General features: G+C 45.3%; 1 protein-coding gene across 1 annotated transcript in view; it reads right to left on the bottom strand.

Moving 5' to 3' along the window:
- Positions 1 to 16,714, bottom strand: part of ELL (elongation factor for RNA polymerase II) — an 84,311-nt gene extending 67,597 nt beyond the window's left edge. Inside the window, exon 1 of the mRNA XM_074939254.1 lies at positions 16,560 to 16,714. Within this exon, the coding sequence (XP_074795355.1) occupies positions 16,560 to 16,694 (135 nt within the window). The 5' untranslated portion in view covers positions 16,695 to 16,714. The remainder of the gene's footprint in view (positions 1 to 16,559) is intronic.
- Between the last annotated feature and the right edge of the window lie 4,376 nt (positions 16,715 to 21,090).

Raw genomic sequence — 21,090 nt, 5'->3', positions numbered from 1 at the left:
ATGTATGCATACGAGCATCATTGTCCTTTCCTTTTAACACTACCTAGTGGGTTTCACTGAGCCCTCAAGCACCTTTTCACCAACAGCGTTTATTTAAAAAAAAAAAAAGATTTTGAAGGGACCCCGACAAGTTGAAGTCTAGTCATTTAAAAAAGTAGTTTAAATAACCCCAAGTAATACATCTGCCCTTTTTGCTCCCTTTCCAATTTGAGTATTTACAGTTATTTTACTAATTTTTAAACTATTTGTTTTTAAGTGAAAGGCTCACCAAGGGTTGACTATACAAGGGAAAGAATTGACTATACACAAACTCCTATCAAGTGTACAAAGGAAACAAAGCAAAAAATGGAGAAAAATCATTTCTTTCCATTAGTGTAACAGGTAGTCAACCTCACCTCTGAAAATTTAGTTACCGATGGCCCTTTAATCAACTAGTTCTAAAAGGCTGAACAGTTGTACTAGCCTACTAGTGCTTTGCATAGTAGGCAAAAACCAGGCAAGTTACAAAACATTTTCAGCTGTAAACTAATAAAGGGAAGACAACCAACTAAGGCTGGTAGAACCCTACAACAATGGAAGAATGTAAAAAATTTGAGACTGCTCTGGTAAAAATCCACTTGTAATGGCGTTCAAGAAGAGAACACTGAGCCCTTGGAAAACTAGAAAGAAAAGCTGAAAAGTTGAAAAAACATTGGAGAAAACTGAGGGAGGGTTCACAGCACAGATACTCCAACATAGCCATTTCAGCCTGCCATTTTGGAGTCCAATATAGGCGATAAGGTAGCATGTCCTATACAAAAGTTACATAAACACAACCCAACAACAGGCCGTTGCAAGTAAGTTTGCCACACAGAAACCAGCGAGAATGGACTTTCAGGCTCGATTCAACACTAAAAACATTCAAAATACAGACTAAATTCCCTGGGAAATAAGGCATTTAAAGTGCAAGAGTTTCTCAAAATTGCAGTTCTGAGTTCTCCTCGCCCATTACACTACAGACATCAAGATTCCACCCGCGTTGAATTCCACTTGCACCCAAGACAAGTTAAGAAGTCAGTTCAGAGCCCCAACACCTATGATACCAATGACAGTTGTTCAGATATTGAGCGTAAGGCCATTTTCAGAAGACTTGACAAAATGTTTTGCTTATAAAAGTTTCATTCCTTTATTAAAATATTTGTATTAGCTTTATACTCAAATTCACATTATTACTTGAAGTCTAACATATGACAACTGCACCAAAATAAGTGTCAGCCGGTAATATTCCCCTTAAGCGTGTCTATTCTATAGAGCTTGAAGAAAACAGCATAATGCTAAACATTTGAAAAATGAGAAGCAAAATGTAAACAGAATCTATAAACTGAATGTGTAAAAGAGAAGTCACTACACACTGACCTAACACTGTCACCCCCCATCACAGCATACATGTACCAACTGGGTTATTGTTAACCTAATATCAAATCATTCGTTTGAGGGGTTGCTTTTAAACAGGCAGAATTGGTTGAAATAAGTACACACTCAATTTAGAACATCCATAGTTTTTAATCTTGTTAAAGGGAAACAGTCAGGCAGTTTAGGTATCAAATTTAAGTTAGTAGAAAAGCAGTTTTACAAAAATCAAAAATATCAGAGATGATCTAATGTTTTTGGGGAGTTGGTTTATATTGTTTTAAACCTTCCAAAAAAAAAAAAAGGCATATATTGTTTGGATTGAAATAATCCCCTGAAAAGTGAGCAGTCAAAAATTGCAGTATTGCGGTAGTATGTGAAAACCAGAACTCTTCATTATCTAAACTGAGTGAATTGCCAAAGTTAACTTTGTCTTTGATTATTTTAACTTTAAAATGTTCACTTTTATTACAAGATATTTTCAGAAATACAAGTAAGGAATTCCTTTTTAAAGATGAGACTCAGCATTAAGAACTACTGTGAAAAGGATCCTCCCTACAGCTCACAAGGTCTAAAATGTGATAGAAAGCTTTTTAAATAATCTGTTTTTAGAAAAGGGTTAGTGACCGTTGCGAACAACAGTTTTTACTGTCAAATACCAGTGCTTCATTTATACACAGATTCACGACAAACAGCCAAGTATTAACAAAGCCTTTTATACAAGTGAATTTTACGTATTTTTCCACAGACAGATTGACACACGCTGGTCACATGCATGCTGTTGACTTGCAACTCCTGTAAGTTTGTTACAATGCAATTCTGAGGAAGTTGAAACCGCTTTTCCCATAGGAATCAATGGTATGAAGGGGGGGGTTGGTTCCTGAACCAAGGCTTGATACCACAATAACCCAGATTTTTGTACTAAGTAAATTATAGATGACTCACGTTGCAACATCCGTGTATTTACTGTGCACTGTATTTTGTAAGCAGCATTCTAACGAACATATCAATGCACATGTGCTGCTCCAAATGCTGGCAACGCAGGCTCAGAAAGCCAGGGAGAATGGCAAACACGCTGAGCCTCAGCCAATCACTGTTCAAGCTTTCTGATTGGCTCCCAGGCCCGGGCTCAGCCAATTAAAAACATGCAGCAACCCTACCTGGCAACAAGCTACGCTGCTGCCTCAAAACCAATCAGAAGCAACCCCTTCCAGCTCCATACCAGTATAACCCAAGAAGTGATTGCAAGCGAACTTTATGCAAATCGAGCATCGTAAGGGCAAAACAAGCATCGAAGGGGCGAAATGGGCAGTCATTGGAAAGTGTCATTAGTGGCGTCCGACGTAAGCTGGGTGTTGTAAGTCCGAGGACTCCTTGTACTCTCACTCAGAAATGCAATCTATTACAGTCCCTCCAACTGCAGGCAGTTAGTGGCCCTTTGTAACCCCCATGAAGTTGTAGGTCACCGACCTGAAATCTGTCTGGCTTTAAAATGACCTTTGCACTAAAAAAAAAGTTAACAAACTACTAGCAACAGAAACTTCTCTTCCAGGCTCCAGAAACTACTACACTGAAGTTCTGGCAGTTAGTTTCTACAAAAGGAAGTTTAGCCAGTAGACCAGCAAGTATATACAGTATATACTATATACAGCAAGTGATAATCTAACCGAAGGGTAGCAATGACACCAGTTCTGTACACCATTCTCAACATCATACTTATTACACAAAGTAAACATTAGTGATTGTAATTCCATTAACTGTCAGTTAATGGATATTAAACACCACACCAAGATTGAATTTTAAAGAGGGTTTTTTCTCTGTATTCCTTTAATGAAAATATGGTAATTCCAAGCCTCCAAGTAGAGTAAAGAAAACATCTCTTTTGTTTTAGAATATGCTAACCAAAATACAAGGTTCTTTCAGATGACTGCTTGCCCACAGAATGATCTTAGCTGGCTGACAGAAGTGTCACTGTGGTCCTTACCTGCTCATAATTTGTACTACTTTTGTTGCAGGGGAGATTACAGCAATGCAATTGAGAGTTCAGATGGACTTAACATGCCCAACTGTCCAACCATGGCACATGCCTCACCACATGCACTGCTGAACCTGGGACAGCCAGCCAGAACTGGTTTTCTTGGTTTTACTGCTGTGGGCATCTAGATCTTATTGCTACATTTATCTTTCTTAAATAACTAGGCTGTACAGTTGAAGCAACACAGAGATGAAAGTAGGCTGCAATGCAAACTACACGACCCTCGGTGGGGGAACAAGAATCAAGGAAATCCTGAAGAAATCCCACCACCCCCCTACAATCCATCCCAACCATAAAAAAGGAAGCCAAGAGTCTAAACTTAGCTTCCACCATGCTTTCAAACAGCATCGCCAGCTAGATCAAGGTGCTTTGAGTCTTAGTAAACGTCAAACACAACATGAACTGAAGAGCACAGTTATACTCCATCAGGGCTCTTCTGAGTCACAGAAATTCAGGGAAACCACTAGTTCTTCCTTGCAGATTAACGAGAAATAGAGTCATTGCAAACACTCAACACTTCCACTGGAATGATACTGGGTTGTTTCCATCAAAAGTTGACTATGTTATGCAAAGCAGACAACTTCACAATGATTTCATCTGCCTAACCATCTTTCCCTCCCCATTCCAATTACTGTGTGCTGCTGACAAGATAAAACCACCATCTCTGTGCTGCTGGACTCCTTCCTGCCTACTAACACTTAATTGGCTGGAGAGGCCTCTGTTGAGTAAAGTGAGGCTCTCCCTTCCCCTCAATAGACCTGGATGAGAACACACAAAACTAGCACTGTTCTAACTACATTTTTATTTGCACTGCCGGGTTGATTAGTAACATAATCCATTCCAAAAATAAACTGACAAACAGTAGAAGAAACACTTCTAAATTAAAGAAATCTGCCCTTAAAATCAGATGTTTCTCTGTTCCCCACCAGGCAGTCTGTGGACATTAATGGTTACAAGGGATTCCAAAAGTGAGCATCAAAAGTCTAAGATAAGAACAGTAAAAATATACTACCTCTGCTAACTAAACAGAGAAAAACCACATCCCTGCATCAAACCTTGCAGTGGTACAAGCTTAAATGTCCTCGAGAGACTTTTACAGCCTAGCAGACACAGAATCTCTTTCACTGAGCAGAGTGAGTCGTTTAACGCACATACGAAAAAGATAGTATGGCTATTGAACCTTCACTCAGTTATGTGATCAGAATTTTTAGCCTCAAAATAAATGGTAATTGGAATGATAGTGGATTCTTTTAAGAAAACAAATGGCCGAGATATCTGAGCTCATTTGAGGTTAGATACAGTTTCTTTGCTGTCAGTTCATCCAAGCTTTATTTTAAAATTAAATTTTAAAAAAAGCTTCTCAATACTGGACTGGATGCATTGGCTCCATAATTTCATATGTGAAAGATGCAGTTTAATCTCTAGACAGGTAGGTACTACCACAGTGGGTTTCTCTACATTGCAAAGTATCAATTAGAAGGCCGTACAAATAAACCCTAACCGCCAGTCTATACACTGCAAAATATCAGCAGTAACTCTTCCTGGTAAGTGGGAGTTAAGACTTTTTAGCTTTAGGAATTACAAAATAAACATTTTCGTTGAGCTTGATGTAGAGATCAGTTCTGCACTATTTAAAAATGGCATCAGTAGTGTGTGCTCAGTTACAACAAAGTTCTTGTTTTATTCTTCTAGGACTTACGAATCATGCCCCTAGTAAAATAGTTGCAGCAAATTCCTAATCGCCACTGTTACACAAATTAAAATTCAGATTTCAAGCAGATTTAAAAGGATATCCCATTTACTTTCATAAGTGTTATGTAACTATTCTCACTACTAACCCTTTGACAACAATAATCCTTTGGAAACTTGAAAACAAAAGCCAACTTCCTTACTAAATTTATTTTTGTTCCAGCACACCAGGTTTGTTATTGCAGACCTGCTTCTAAACTCTGAGCTGGTTTGTTATTGTAGGGTCACTTGCCTGCACCGATTTCCCACTCACTCCCACTTAGGACGTTGCTCTCACTCTCACTTTTCAATACAGTGAAAGTCAGGATTAGTAACTGCTTCTTATGGAGTCAAACTAAAACTTAAGGGTTTTGTTGTTTTCTGCGACAATAAGGGTCACCCAGAAACTTTTAACCTCAAAACTAGAAACAAGCCCCAACTTTTGATATGGCATCACAAAAGGCAGCCCACAGGGCTCCATCGCTGCAGCTGCAGGCAACTGCTGTGGCAATACAGGAAGCACCCCCCACTCCCAAATCCTGAATGAGCGACGGAAAGCAGAACAGACACCACTTACACCATACACTGCGGATCTAACAGAGAAAGCTCGCATTCCCACAGACAGGCAGGGATTCCCCTTCTTACTGAACGGCTGCCCATGGGATGGGGACAGGATGCTAACAGTCCATCCCACATAATGTAACTCCCAGGGCAGGAGTAGAGTGGGGAAGGCAGAGGGCAAGGACTAGCTCACGAAAGTCTACATGAGATTGAGAGTAACGTCCCTTTAAAATAAAGTACTGAAACACTTATCAGGGGCTTTTTGGTGTGGAGGAGGTGGGAGACTAGATTAATAAGATTTCTGTTTTAAAAGGATAAAAAAAAGTATAAATCAAGATTTGGAATTTACCAAGATTGTAAGTACCCCATTAAAACCCCCTGAAAGTTCAACTGACAATTTGTTTTTTGGATCTCTTCTTAAAACATATTAGGAGTATGGGAACAGTGATGTGAGATCAAATGAATGGTCCATTTGTTCCAGCATCCCTGGTTAACAGTGGCCAGAACCAGATGCTTACAAGGAAGGTTCAAGAAACCCCATAATGAAAAAGATTATGGAATAATCTGACTAAAGAGGAAGCTTTTCTTTCTTTCTTTCTTCCCTCCCCTCTCCCCCTTCACTTATGTCTTTATTTGGGAAGTTTTAACAGCTTTATAAATCCTAGCCATGTAAGTATCAGAGACAATACAATAATCATTACAGCAGTGAGCTTTTGTTTAGAATAACATTATACAGTAATATTATTGGAGTTCTCTATTTAAAAGGATGTTACTATCTTACAGAGTAAGCATTTTTACACTGTTTATGACATGTCATTTCTAGTGATTTTATTAAATTGAGTGAATTCTCTGATTACACACTTAAACCAGTTAGGTCTACCAAATTTTAATCAAAAAAAAAATTTGGACAGATGTGCTGGAGAAAGTTTCTTTCTAATTCCTGTCAATTTATGTCTATCTTATGTCTTGAATCACAAGTTTATATCCTTATATTTTTATCCTATCTCATGTAATGGAACTTTCTTATTATCCAGACATATGCATAACCCTTTGTGAATCCCGATATAATTGTGAAACTCGCTGCCATAAAATGTGTTATGAACAATACTATTTCCTTTTACCAGTTTAAATGTGCAACCTTTTAGTTTCTCCCTGTGGGTATCATGGGTTATTTTGTTTTCAAAATCAAGTCCAACTAGTCTGTATTAGTTCCAGTAGTGAGATCTAATTTACATTCTACACAGAAAGTCCTAGGATAGTTATTTCATCAGACTGAGGATGTTTCTGAACTTTACCATATTTGTGGATATTTTTCCAGGTTCATTCTTTCCCTGTAGATAGGTTCTTCAATGGACGCAGCTTTCATCAAGCCAGGTAACCACAACTTCACACATGGGATTAATTTTTTTTCAGTCCAAATCAAGACAGTGCTCCATTTGCCAGTCAGAGTTAATGATAAAAAAAATCTTACTTCTATCCTTTATATTCAGTAGGACTATTCACAGTAGTAAGTCAAGTATGATTTAGGTACAAATCACTCAAGTTATAACAGCAGTCCATCTCTTTTAAAGACAAATTCACAGATTCAAGGGATGGCGCCAAATCTTGCTCCCACTGAAGGCAATGGAAAGAAGTCCACTGAGAATTTGTTTGCTGAAATATTAAAGACCTTACAAACCCACAAATGCAAGGAAGTTCCTGGTTGAAAATGGACTAGCGCAGTTCTGACTCAAATTAAAAAAGCTGCTTTACACCATTCTCAAGTAGGACTTTTCTTGCTTTTGTGCATTTAAGTCAGACTCAGTGTTATTTTTAGTTTTAGAAAGATTAAATTTGAGTCTCTAATTTCCCTTGGGTATTTTTTTTTAAACACTTATAATAAAATTCATACCCATCTCATTCACTGAAAGATATTTGTCCCACTGAACCAATCAAGAATTTGTGATCTTTCCTCACACCTGTCATCTTATGACCAAGTGGTATGACTTCCAGGCCATTGCAGATTTCAAAGTGCTTTCAGAGTAGGTTTACTTGACACAACTTGCCCAAGTGAGAGTTTCCTCAGCAAAGCCAAAGTCAGCGGCTAACAGGTTACACAAGTGAAGTTTTGTCAATTCCCTTGTTCCCCTGCTTTCTTTTTTTTTTTTTTTGGGGGGGGGGGGGGTGGAAAAAAATCAGAGAGACTATTTGATTTTTTCCCAATGACTATGAGCCAACAATAATTTAAAACTGTGCCGAGGAGCTGGAAAGGTACAGCAACAAAAAATCATACAGAGTCTAGACACTGAAATGTGGAATATGATACTAATAACCACAACTGGCACATAAGCTCCTGAATGCAGCCCATCATAATGGCAGGCCCTCCGCTAGCAGGAATATAAAGATCAAGATTAAAGCTTCTTCCACTTAGGGTATTGGGAGATTTTATGCCCAAAGGATCTACACCATGTAGATTAAGCCAGTATTTCTTCCATCCCTACTGGTATCCGTTGCTAGAGTTGTGTGCAACATTCTTATTCTTGCTACACACTAAACTCTTCTTACTGTGCTGTAAGTATCAGAAAATGACTTCTCTCTAATCAAAGGAGGGGCATGTCATCCAAACATTACTGAACTAGAATCTGGGGTTTGAAAGCTCTTAACCAGCGCTCCAAAGAATAACTTTTTTAAAAGGGATGTGGTAATAATCAGACTTCACCAGTAAACAGATATAGGAAATGACTGAAATGTTTTAGAGTGTTCTGTAGTGCCCGCTAATCTCTGTCACATGGAGCTGCATCGATCTAAAAAAGGGGACATCAGTCTCTACCTTTAAATAAATAACATAATCTGTAGTAAAGGTTCAAGGAGAAGTAGAACTCAGGAATCCTTGGTTCACAGTCCTATGCTCAGACCACATCTCTCAAGTCACATAGTCCACCCCTTTTCTCTACTCCAGTTGGGCCAAGAGGCGAATGCACCGGAAACGGTTTATCTTTTCTCCGTATCAAAGGCCCCAGGGATGGCTGTAGGCTGGGCACATGAAAAGAGGCCACACATGGCTGCTGATAGGCTGGAACATCACCTTGTCAGACAAGGAGCTGCCCTTTAGCATCAAGTATTGAAGTTTGTTGCTACAGTCCAAACTGCATGAAATTCTCTCCTAGATAACAAAGGCCAAGTGGCTTTGCTGCATAGATTGTGGAGGGGGAGGGGGGCGGCGCGACTGAGGTTAACAGAAGCCACCAGACTGTAGCTAGATCAGAGAAGCCTCAAAATGGGTGGAGGTGGGATGCCAAATAAAGTCATGTTCATATGCAGTGACCAATTTTCAAAGTTAAACAAATCTGGTTTCTTTAAATTAAAAAGGCATCCGTCCAAAACAAAGAAAGGAGAGACGAAGTGTATACAGCAGTGTTTTTTCTAAACCCTGACTATTCATTAGAGCAATGCAAAATGCATTGGATTTTTAACGTTTCTCTTTTCACTGCAGCACTGGAACTCAAAACAAACTATCAGGTTAGGACAAGAGCTGCAAAAAATGGTGTCATCCTGTTTATTATACCAAAATTCTTAAAGATCAGTCAACACACAACACTAAGTTACTACAATGTGCAAAGACTGCCTTAATGCATGGGATACTCTAAGCAACATTAATGCTACCACAGAAAGTTATTTCTCCTACAAAATCTAAACTCCCTTTTCTGCATGATGTGTCCAGGTAAGGGTTTAGGCATGCTGGTTGGGGAAAACTGGCTTTACTGCTGTCTATTCTGTGCCTGCTCTGTGTGTAAGAGGATGCTAATCTGGTTCCTTTTGTTAGGATGATGATGTTCATAAAAGTGTCATTATCCTTAACATTTCTGGGGTAAGCAGAAAGTTGTTAATGCTCTTGAAATTACTGCTGATGCTAGACTAAGGAGAACCCCTCTTCCCTCACACCAAAAAAACAATCCCTGACATCCTTACAACTGCACATACAAGTCTGACTACTCTATATAGAGCCTTAAAATAGCTGGTGTAGCTCCAAACTTTACCTACTCTTGCAAAGCAACTCTATGCATCCCAGTGTCTCCTTTTATGCATTATTTGCAAACCATTAAATCAGCCAAAATGTATTCCTCTTTCAGGGATTATTTGGCAGAAGTTGGTATTACAGTAATGCATGTACTGTCTCTCCCTTCTCACTTTATAACATGCACAAACAGATTTAGAGATACTTTACAAACTCACCCTGCCACAGAGCACACAGTGGGGACTCTGCAAAATTGAGGAAATATTGAGGAAATAAACACATAACTGACCAGCCTTCATTTTTCTACATTGAGCTCTCAAATTTTAGGTTTTGTTTTTTGGGGGCTTTAAGACTTTCTCCTCCCCCTGTTGGTAATAAAGAATTGCTCTGCTAGCAGGACAAAAGCCTTTACTATGTGAGTGAGTGACTATGACATAACAGCAGTAGTCTCTCTGCCAGGGAGCATTACAATAAACTAAAAAAAAATAAGAAAACACATTTCAAAGTGATTGAGACGTGTTTGAGGGTCACCTATTAATAGACCATGCTCTAAGGTTAGCCCTTAGTTTATACTGTAAGCATACAAGCCACTTAGAGATATATACTTTGTAATAGTGCACAGTGCTCATCTTAAAAGGATGCTATCAAACAGGGTTTTCTTAAGTCTAATTTTGAACGACTAGAGTTTGATAACATATACTTCAAACAGTCTGAAGTTTAAAAGTATTTTGTAAGGAATTTAAAATGTTTTTTCTGTTCCCCTGCTGATGTTTATAATAGATTTTCAATATAGAAGTTAGCTGATCATGCAATGGAAACGGTGGAAATAAGCATGAGTTTCTTCTTGCAAGATGCTGAACACAGTGGCCTTAATCCAGCTGCTGGATTTGTGCCACAATACTCAGCACCTTGCAGGATTTAAGACCTATCTGCAGATGAAGAACTGGGCACTAATCTTTCAGTGTTACTTGCTCTCGGAGTTACTTGTTACAATATATAGATAAAATATTTCAAGACAGAGTTGTAATTTTCAAATTAATGGTGTGCCTTCTTTAAGGCATAAGCTTGCTGTAGCGCTTTTCAAATACGTTTTCCTCTTGCTACCATTTTCAGTGATAGCCTGACAAAATATCGTTCTCTCTACTTTTCACTGGCATATCACCAAGTAGCCCTAGTTTTCAGTCAGCTACCAGCAGTACAAAAAAGCACATAATAGGTTTATAATCTGCCACTGAATCCCATAGCAACTGTACGTCACTTTAGATGTAAATTATAGACAACTCCTTCCCATGCAATTTGAAGAGTTGAGAAATAAATCTATAATTTGAGCAGATCTAAATGATATATGGTTGGGAGAAAAGCTACCCTAAATAACTGAAAGGAAACAGCCAAAACATACCTCAAACCTCTGTCTGTCCCCTTTCTTGAAATCGAAGACAGCACATTCAGGTCAAGATTAAAAAAAAAAAATCTTTAATGGAAGTTTTAACAGACCAGTAAAGTTTGGTATATCCTGCCCCATCACTGCTGATCATCAAGGGGTGTATGTGCAAACAGACGAGTTTCCTTTTCTAACCAACCTCCTCCTGACTGATTCACTTAGCAACGTCATAATCCCATGTTAGTGATGTCATAAATGCTTCAATTTTGATGGACTGAAGGCATCAGTTAACTAATGAGGCAGGAGAAGAGACAGGTTACAGAGAAGGAGTAATTATGGAAAAAGCTTTAAGATAATGTAATGGGTTTTGATTAAAAAGCTACATGCTCTCAACAAGCATCGAGACATGTGCATCCCTTTGAACAGTCCGTGCTGAAAATTAAAGGCCTCATTTTTGATTTCCCACAAGACAACAAAAATAAAACTCTGTGTGGCCATGCATGCTGTAAAGTAACTTGATGTGTAAATGAACCAGATCTCTTACACTCTGCATCTGCTTCGGTAGCCTTCACTTTACCACTGAGAAATTAATGGGCATTTGACTGAAAATAAAAACAAGAGTGCAACTGGCACAGGAGCAGTACCTCACTCCCAAAGCTGGAAGATTCATATGTCATCAACAGACCAAAGTTCCAGGATTAAAGCCAAAAGACTAGAGCGTGCTGCAGAGGGGCAATACCCTTTGGTAGTCCACATCCCAAAATTCACTAGTCTGGCTCAACTGGTGGCCTCAGCTCAAGAGAGGCGCTATGGAAAAGTAGGGGTGGAGGAGTGCCTGCAGGCTAGGACTGAGGAGCGGCGACAGAAGCTTGCATCGTCTCCACTTGCCATACTCACAGCAACATCACTGGCTCCTGAATTTCATAATCACTACAATCTTCACAAATAAAGGAGAAAGTCTGATAGCAGATGTAATACAGAAAGCACATACATTAATTCTAAACATTCACAGCATATTGCCCTTTAAACCGTGAAGCTGCAGTTTTAAAGAACTACAGGCTAGAGCCTTAGGAGAGTCACAATTAGAGGTTCCATCATCAGCCTTAATGCTACCCACATACCCTCACCCACCCCACCACAGGATGTAGAACCTTGCCAGTTGCTACGTGACATTTAAGCCTGACATGTCATGTATAAGCATTTTAGTACAGTATATGCCCATTTAGCCAAAACTCTATTATCTGTACCACCGCATTATCTGAATCTCTTCCTTGTCTCCCATGTATCATACACTGCAGGAAAACAAAGGGATTGAATAATGTGGAGGTTCAGATAGAGCAGAGACCCCCCCCCGGTTAGAACTGCATGGAGGATGACCAAGCCCCCTGCCGGGCAGGCTCCTGCAGCAGTGCAGGGAGCCCTCTGTGGCCCCACTGACATGTGGCTGTGACAGCCAAGTTGCAGAGAGCTCCCTGCACTACAGCAGGGCCAGTGACACCTGATCCCTGTAAGCACAAGGTGCAGAGAAGGCTGTAGTCCTGATGGGGCAGAGCAGAGTCCTGGCTGGAGGTCTTTGCTCAGTCCCACACCTTGCCCCTGCAGGGATGGGTGTTACCAGTCCTGTGGCAACACAGGGAGCCCTCTGCAGCCTGCTGTGACAGAAGTGAATGAGTGGGGCACAGCAGAGACCCTGGGCTAGGGTTCAGAGGAGGAGTCATTGTTCCAGGCCACTCCAATGCTGAATGGTTCCTGCCCTCTCGATTTATCTGAATAAAATCCCAGTCCCCCATACTATTCAGCTAACTGGGAGTATCCTGTACTATGGTTTTCAGTTGTACAACAGGCTTATGTCATGTACAAGGGGAAAGGGTGGCTCTGCCACATTTGAAAAGGGTGGTGAATGGATTAAGAGCATATCTTTGGTCCTGAATTAGGAAATGGGTCAACACTAGTACTGTAAAATGTTCAGGACCCAGGCTAACCAAACAGAAAAATAGGAAGTGCATCAATGGTGTCTTGAACTGACCATCTCAGGAGAGTCATGGGAATTGTTGGCTGACCAGAAGGAACAGGAGGCAGGAGAAAGCTGGCAGCTGTGTCCTGCCTGATGCACAAGGTGACTGCCAAGCAGAGCATATGCATATGCCAATAGTGGAGATGGAGTAAAGCAAAGCTGACGCACAGCCATCTTCCTTGGATTGCAGACAGAGCTGTTTCCGGCTAAGATGTGAAATATTGCCCCATTTTATCTCCGTGGTTATTAGCTCTTAAACAGAATGACAACACAGAATCGGATAGTCAAACTTAAGCTGTGCAACTGTGCATCTAGTTTTCAAAAGTCCACAATCATGAGGGTAATTACATGGGCAAAGGGTCAGACAAACGGCAGAAATAATAGTGGTCCTAGAAGTGCATTCTCCTCTTCTCCCCAATGATGCTGAACATAGCATTGCTACAATTTTTGTTACTATACAAGAGTCACAACATATCCTTGATCTTCATGCCCAACTCAGTGGGAGATCCATTGTGGATCAAGGTGAGTATATGACCCTAACTTTATGCACTTGGGTCATGGACAATTTTAAAAATGTAATTCGCCCTTCTCCAAAAGGAGTTTTATACCCTCTATCTATAAATAATATTTCAATTACTCCTAAGTCAACGAAAATGGTACAACAATACATGGAAGAGTGGCTTGGGCCAAAAATGACTTACCATATATCAACAAAGACCCAACTAGGAGGGAGAAGTCCAATAAGCTGCTCAGAGGCTTCTAACTAGAAGCCAAGTCACTGAACAGAAATTAGCTTTGCCTATGTTATCTGCCAGTGGTGCAAGCTATTATCACGCATGCAAGGGGAAGAGAAAAAACAAAAGCTGATGGCAAATACTCCTTTTGGCTGTTCACTTATGGACTATACACTCAACACATGCGTTACAAAAATCAAAGAGCAAACTCAGAAAGTAACTGGAGATAACTTTGTTATCTTGACTGTTTTGGCAGAATTCCAGAGACTGGCCACAGGATTCACACTAACATACTATACAGGGATATGGACAGGTCAGACTCCAAACAGATTTGACTTCAGGTAATAAATAGAATTTACATTTTCTTGGATAAGAGCTAGAGCAATACTGCAGTCAGTTACACCAAATTTAAACTCAAAAAGACCAGGACAAACCCTTTGCAAGATCCTTCCATTTACCTTCTACAAGCCCAAATGAAATTAAAGACTAGCCTTCACATATACTGAGAGCAGTAAGACGGCTTCTTGGCACAGCACATTTCAGAGGAAGACGACAAGTTCAACAAGCTAGAGAAACTGTTTATAGAACAAACACAGAAACAACGTAAGTGTTTAATAGCCCACAAATTGTCAGGTTATTTATTACACAAACTAGTGAACTCTCATCCTTTCCTACCAATTTAACCATTAGTAGCAGACAAGCCCAACTGTCTCTCTCTTTCAGATGGGGAGCAGAAAGCAAAGTCCATTAGTAGCCCTTGGCTACCAAACAATGATAGAAACCACACTTCATTTAGAAAATAAGCAACCCTATTCATGTGTGACAAGCACTCAAACTAGTTTCCCAAAATATTTAAAGCAGCTGCCTAAAATCCTTCCTTCCCACCCCCTCCCCACCAAAAAACCACTTTCCTTGACAGACTAATTTTGGAGAAAAGCTACTGCACTATTAGAGGCCTCATGTTTCCTTCACTCGTCACTGCTGACCTTTCACAAAGCTGATAAACACTCATTAAAATATAAATTGCTGTTACCAATGTTAAGTTGATAAACCCTGGGACTGTAATTACCTTTAACCCTCATGCAGAGATTGCCCAACTCACTTCTGTGATGTAACCAACACCCTAAATTAAAAATAGTGTTGTGACAACATATGGTTTATTCTACAGACACTGGCAAGCAGGATGTTTCTAACAAACAGGTTAGAGTCCCATCTTTTACCACCTACCTGCAAGGTGAAGACAGAAAAATGTGGACTGCACAAGAACAAAGAAAAAAAAGGTATATTTTAAATTAATTCTAGAGACAGCCTAGTAAACGATGCCCAGTGTTTCCATTTGTATTTATTTACACAGTAGCTAATAAGCTAGCTGAGTGCAATTTGAGGAAACATCTTGACAACAGCCTTCCTGGAAATTTTAAAGATATCAAAATACAGCCTCAATGATGAGAAGAAAGAGAAAAGCTAGCTCCCTTCTCACCTCCAGCAATTAATAGTCTGCTCTAGAGCACAGGGAACCCTTGTCTATGGTCAGAGCAAGGCATCTGCCTGCCTGGAAGGGGAAGCTGACAAATCAGAGCTTTTAGCGAGAACAGCAGCAGCAATGACGGGGACAGGAGAAGGAAATTCCCCATTTTACCCAACAGTGTTAAATATCCAACAGTGAGTGAAAGCTGTAGCCTCTTCCTTCCTGGGAAGTGTTTCTCTTGAATGCTCCTCCAGGGTGGAACTTGGGCTCTTTCCAATTGAGGACATTCTGATTCACCCCTTCCTTATCACCCTGTGATATGTAAGGATTAACACCCCTGAATTGTTGGGGTGCTGAACCCCTCAGTACAACACAGATCTCTGCCTCACTGCTGGGTGGGTGGGTGTGTGTAAATTCTGGGCATTTTCAGATTGAAACTTCACCTGTGTAACCTGAGAGGTACAGCCCCCAGCCCAAGAGAGGGAGGACAGTGTCTGAAAGTTCACAGTATAAATCCCATCACTGGCTCTTGGTAGGGAGCCCAGGATTTGAAACCTTTCTGGATGGAGGTGACCCAAGCCCCCCCCAACAACCACCAAAGCAGTGTGCAAGGTGCCTCAATAACATCTTCTCTCTACTTGACCCTATCTAAGCCCTATGCCAGACCTGACGCCAAGCCCAGTGCCCCTTGCTGCTCCTTACAGCATACAAGGGGGATCCAGGCCCCTAGGGGAGGGGAGCTGGGGCAGAAGCTTTATGGGCTGGGATTGGGGGGGGGGGGCACATCCCCACAGAAGATGTACCTTTGTCGGAATGGGCACCTCCTGGATCCCCCCATCCAGCTCCCCTTAGACCAGGAACCTCATCAACACCAGCGCAGGACCTGGGAAGCAGTCCCCCAATCCCTGGGACTTGGGGGGGGGGGGAGATAGTCTACCCTCGCTTGTCCTCCTACTGCCTCCCCTGCCTGTGGGGAGAATGGGGTCAGATCCCCGAGACCCCAGGGGGGAGACTCTGCATCACTCCACTGACCTCTACGCCCAGGAGCCTGCCCCCCACCCCAGGCCGGCCCCCCCATACCCAGCTGCACCCCACAGCCGGCCCAGCCCCTCAATGCCCAGGAGCCCGCCCCCCTCAATGCCCAGGAGCCCCCCCGGGCGGCCCCCCTCATACCCAGGAGCCCCCCCGGGCGGCCCCCCTCATACCCAGGAGCCCCCCCTTACCCAGCTGCGCCCCCCGGCCGGCCCCGCGGTACCTTGCAGCCCTGGTAGCCCTCGAAGGCCCGCACCGCGCTGTCCGTCAGCTTGACGTGGAAGACGGAGACGCGGGTGCCCCGGCCGAGCCGCCCGCAGGACAACCCGTACCCGCGCTCCGCCTGCAGCGCCGCCATCTTGGGACCGTCTCCCCCTCCGCGCTGGGGCGGGCGGGGCCTCCCGCCCTATGACACGCCCCCTCATGGATTATTCACCAGGCGATTCGCTGAGCCCCGCCCCGCCGGCGAGCCTGTTGCTGGGCGGAGAGGGGGGCACGTGGGCGGGCAAGCGCGCTCTGATTGGCCAGGCCGGCGAAGGCTGGCTTCCGATTGGTGTACGGAAGTGAGAGGCGGAGGGTATTCAAATGAAGGCCGCTATACATTGTGGGTAGTGTGGTCCTGAAGCCACCCTGAGCTGGAGAGCAGTGGGGGAGAGGCCCCAGGGGCAGAGGGCGTAGTAGAGAGCGTCGGGCGGTGAATGGAGGGTCTCCGGACCAAGCTTTGTGACTTTGGGGAAGAGATTTCATACTGGCTGGGCTCAGACTGGAGTGGGGGTACACCCCTGTGGGGGAGGGGCTCAGAGTTGGGGCTCAGGCTGGAGTGGGGGTGCACCCCTGTGGGGGAGGGGTTCAGAGTTGGGGCTCAGGCTGGAGAGGGGGTGCACCCCTAGGGGGAGGGGTTCAGAGTTGGGGCTCAGGCTGGAGAGGGGGGTGCATCCCTAGGGGGAGGGGTTCAGAGTTGGGGCTCAGGTGGGAGAGGGGGTGCTGGCACCCTGCAAGGGGAAGGGCCTCAAGGTCTAGGCTTGAGCCCCAACACACCAGCTCTGCAGTTTGTAGCCTGCCAGCCCCAGACAATTGAGCCAGGCTGGGGTGGGGGGGATGGACGCTTGGGCAAAGTGGGCTTTCCTGTGTGGACTCTTCAGTCAGGTTAAGGCTTGAACCCCTTTAATTACATGGCCGCCCGTGTGGTTAAAGCACTAGGTGCCACCACTCCTGATTGCCATTACGCTGGTATAAATGCAGTACATCTTAACCCAGCATGGGAAGGGGAATACACTGTCCCCCTGTACGGAACTTTTATTCCAGTTTAACGGCATCTGTGTGAGGGGTTGTATTGGTAACACACACTTACCCCTGGTCGTTACGGCTACACACGCAGTGTAGCCCACATGGGTTGTAGCGACAGAGCTTGTGCACGTCAAGCCAAGCCAAGCGAAGCGGCCGCCTAGAAAGCTGCCCAGCTGTAAGCAGATCACTGTCTGCTCCCGCCACTAGCCAAGCCCGCGGGATGCTCTCTGCGCTGCAGGCCTTGTCTACACAGGCCTGGCAAAAGGAAGGACAGTTATCCTCGGGTGACAGCTGGGAAAGCAACGGCTGGTGCAGCCCGGGCTTTGTTAGCCGGCTCGGCCCTGTGAGGAGCTGAAGGACATGCTGCTAGCAGTGATGTGTCAAAGCCGCAAGCACCTGTGACTAAGCAGCGGGGGTTGTGGCGAGCACAATGTCCAGTGGAACAGCTGGTACAGTGCCGGCGGTGGGTCCCTCTTGCTCATGAGCTGGCCCCGCTTCCTTCGTCCGCTTGCAGGAGGTTTGTTCCTCCTTTGCCTAGGCAGTGAAGTGAAACTGGGGGGGGTGTCCGTAGTTCCTGGCAGCTGCTCCTCATTGCTACACCCTACCCCACTCAGCTTCCGTTGCCAGCTAGTCTTAGGGCTACTGCAGGGAACCGCTCCGAGGCTGGGATGAGGCTGGAGGACGCTGGGGCTCCCCAGCCCCCCAGCCCTCGACAGGAAAGCTGGTTGTGCCATCTCTAGTACTTGTGTTGTTAGAGAAGCAGTTCCTCAAAATGCAAACGGGCTAGCCAGTAAGCCAGGCTGCACCTGCTGTGCTGGAGAGAATGAGCAGCACCTGGACCCCCCAATCCCACCCCCACCCGGGTCTGAGCTCCTACTCCCCTGCGAGGTCATAGGGCAGATAGGAGGCTCCTCTCCCCAAAGGAAATGCTGCAGTTTGGTTTAGTGTCACATCTTGCTGTCTGAAATGCAGCATGGGCAATGCCGGGCAGCAGCCTCAGGGACAGCCCGTCTGTCCCTGAGCAAGGGGATTAGAATTACCTGTGTGTGCGTCTGCACCTTCCAGAGCTCCTGCAAGGTTACTGAACAACATCAGCAATGGCAGACCAGCCAAGCCGCGTCCCTGGGTCTGCTTGGGCTGCCACCAGCGAGATGGGTTCTGCGCCTTCACTAGAAAGCAGGATCCAGTTTGTCTCCTGAGCAACTAAAAATAGCTCCAGCCCCAGGAATCAGCCGCAGTATCCTGAGCAGGGCACCCTGGGGTCTGTCTACACTGCAATTAAAAACCCACGGCTGGCCTGTGCCAGCTCGCTTGGGCTCATGGGGCTTGGGCTAAGGGGCTGTTTAATAGTGGTGTAGACATCCGGGCTTGGGCTGGAGCCCAGGTTTTAGGCCCCTGCAAAGGGGGAGGGTCCCAGAGCTCAAAATGTCTGCACCACAATTAAACTGCCCCTTAGCCTGAACTCCGTGAGCCCAAGTCAGCCGGCACAGGCCAGTTGCAGGGGTCCAATTGCAGTGTAGACGGACCTTTGGAGGGCATCAAAACTGTAATCGCAGCCCCTCAAAGAGCCAGCAGCCAAGTATGGGGGGAGGGGTTTCTACCCCTTTCTTTCAGGTGTTGCCACGTCTCTTGTACAGCATCACTTTAGTGTGCAGATGCCCTAGCCACTGCCCCAGACACGCGTGGGCTCTGAGGCTTGGAACAACTGTGGTGCAGAGGCTTAGTTCTCGCCCTTCTCCTGCCCCAGCTGTGTTCACAGCCAATAGGTGGGAACCGAGCAGCCGGCTCAGATCCCAGCTAACCCGTACTAAGGTGCTTCAGGCTGGTTTTTAGAACCCAGGTTCAGCTACTCACAGATGTAGGAGTTGCTCCAGGGGCCTGGATGCGCTTCCCACCCTTGTGGCAATCTCCCGCAGCCCATGGCTACAGGGGCAGGTCACAAACCTTGGCTGAATGGGGAGATTGAGGCTCCTTGTTTTCTTGAGAACATTATTTTCCGGCTCCTCCCAGCTTCCCCCTGGCCGGGAAGGGAAAGCCTGGGTTTGTCCCCTCTGCCCACCAGCTGGCACCGTGTATATTAAAGTGGAGCAGCAGCCACTTGGCACCCGGTGTTCTGACCTATGGCAGAGAGCTCCGGCATCTGCAGTATTTCAGCCACAGGGGAGCCAGTGCCCTGGGGGCAGCCTCAGGCCCAGCTGAAGGAACCATGCTAATTCCCCACCCTGCTCATGCTCGCTGGGGTGGAGCAGCCCTAAGAACATCTGTTTCTCTCGACCCGTCAGCAGGTTTGGGCCCCCCAAGAACACCCCGCTTTCTGTGGCTGATGGTCTCCCGTCGGCAGTGGAGAAAGGACCAGGGTCCGACTGAGCTCCAAGCTGCCAACTCTCATGGCACGTCTCCCGCCAGCTGCTGGGGTCCCCGAGGAGAGTCCCAGCTGCTTTCATTAAGAACACCAAGGAAGGGTCTAGTTCCAACTGGTCCAGAGAAAAGTTTGGTCAGGGGTGCAGGTAACGGCCCAGCAGCTCAGAAAGCAGCCAGCAAAGGAAGAGCCCAACCCTGACTCCCCTGCCTGTTCCCACTGCAGTGCGCTCTGCCTGCCTCGCAGCAGACACCCAAGTGGGGCTGGCCTGTGAGTGGGGCTGCCAGATGTGGAGAGGCTTTCAAGGGTGCTGAGGGTGGGGGGGAACTCACTCAGCAGCTCCCCCAACAGGCATGGCCCATGTGGCACTCCCCACGGTCCCACCTGATGGGAGAGGACCCCCAGAGGAGACAGTGCAGGGCTGCAGAGCCACCTGGCCGGAGACAAAGCTCTGCTCTGTATACCGCAGGGCACGGGTGCCCATGGGCAGACTGAGGCTGGGGCGGATTGTGGCTCCAGTGCCCAGCAACCTGGCCTGCAGGTGGACTTGGTTTCCTTGCACAGCAGCCGAGAGCCAGAGGGTAAATACAGGGGCAGGTGCAAGAGTGTGACAGCAAATCAGAAATCCCTTCTAGAGGGCAGGGATGGAGAAATGTCCGGGGCCACCTGCGTAGGGCCCAAGGCATGGTTCCCCCAGCTGCAGAAGCTGTGAGGTGCTGGACACGTCCTGCTCCCAGCGGTGTGGGCCCACAGCCCAGCCAGCAGCTCCGACCGCAGGTGCAACTGGCCATTCTCCCCTGGCACCCCGAAGGCGTCTCCTGGGAAGGGCAGCCCGCCCCTGCCCCTTGACTGAAAGGGCCTGGGTGCTGGAGAAGGTTCCTTTCCCCCCCAACACACAGTGGCTAGTTCTCTGCCAAATGCTTCCCCTCCTCCGGGCCAAGCAGTGCTGTCCCTGCCTGTCCCACACCTTCAGCAGCAGCGAGAGTAAACATAGCTTCAGCCCCCCATTGCAACTTGAGCAACAGCCCGGACAGCACAGACCGCTCCCCCTGCCTCCACCCTCCAAGGGGCCAGCTCACAGGCTGGGGGTGCTCACAATGCTGCTCAT

This window comes from Natator depressus, chromosome 25, assembly GCF_965152275.1.
Source record: "Natator depressus isolate rNatDep1 chromosome 25, rNatDep2.hap1, whole genome shotgun sequence".
Classification (NCBI taxonomy): domain Eukaryota; kingdom Metazoa; phylum Chordata; order Testudines; family Cheloniidae; genus Natator; species Natator depressus.
The sequence above is the reverse complement of the archived record's forward strand: the minus strand, read 5'-3'. Positions and strand labels throughout refer to the sequence as shown.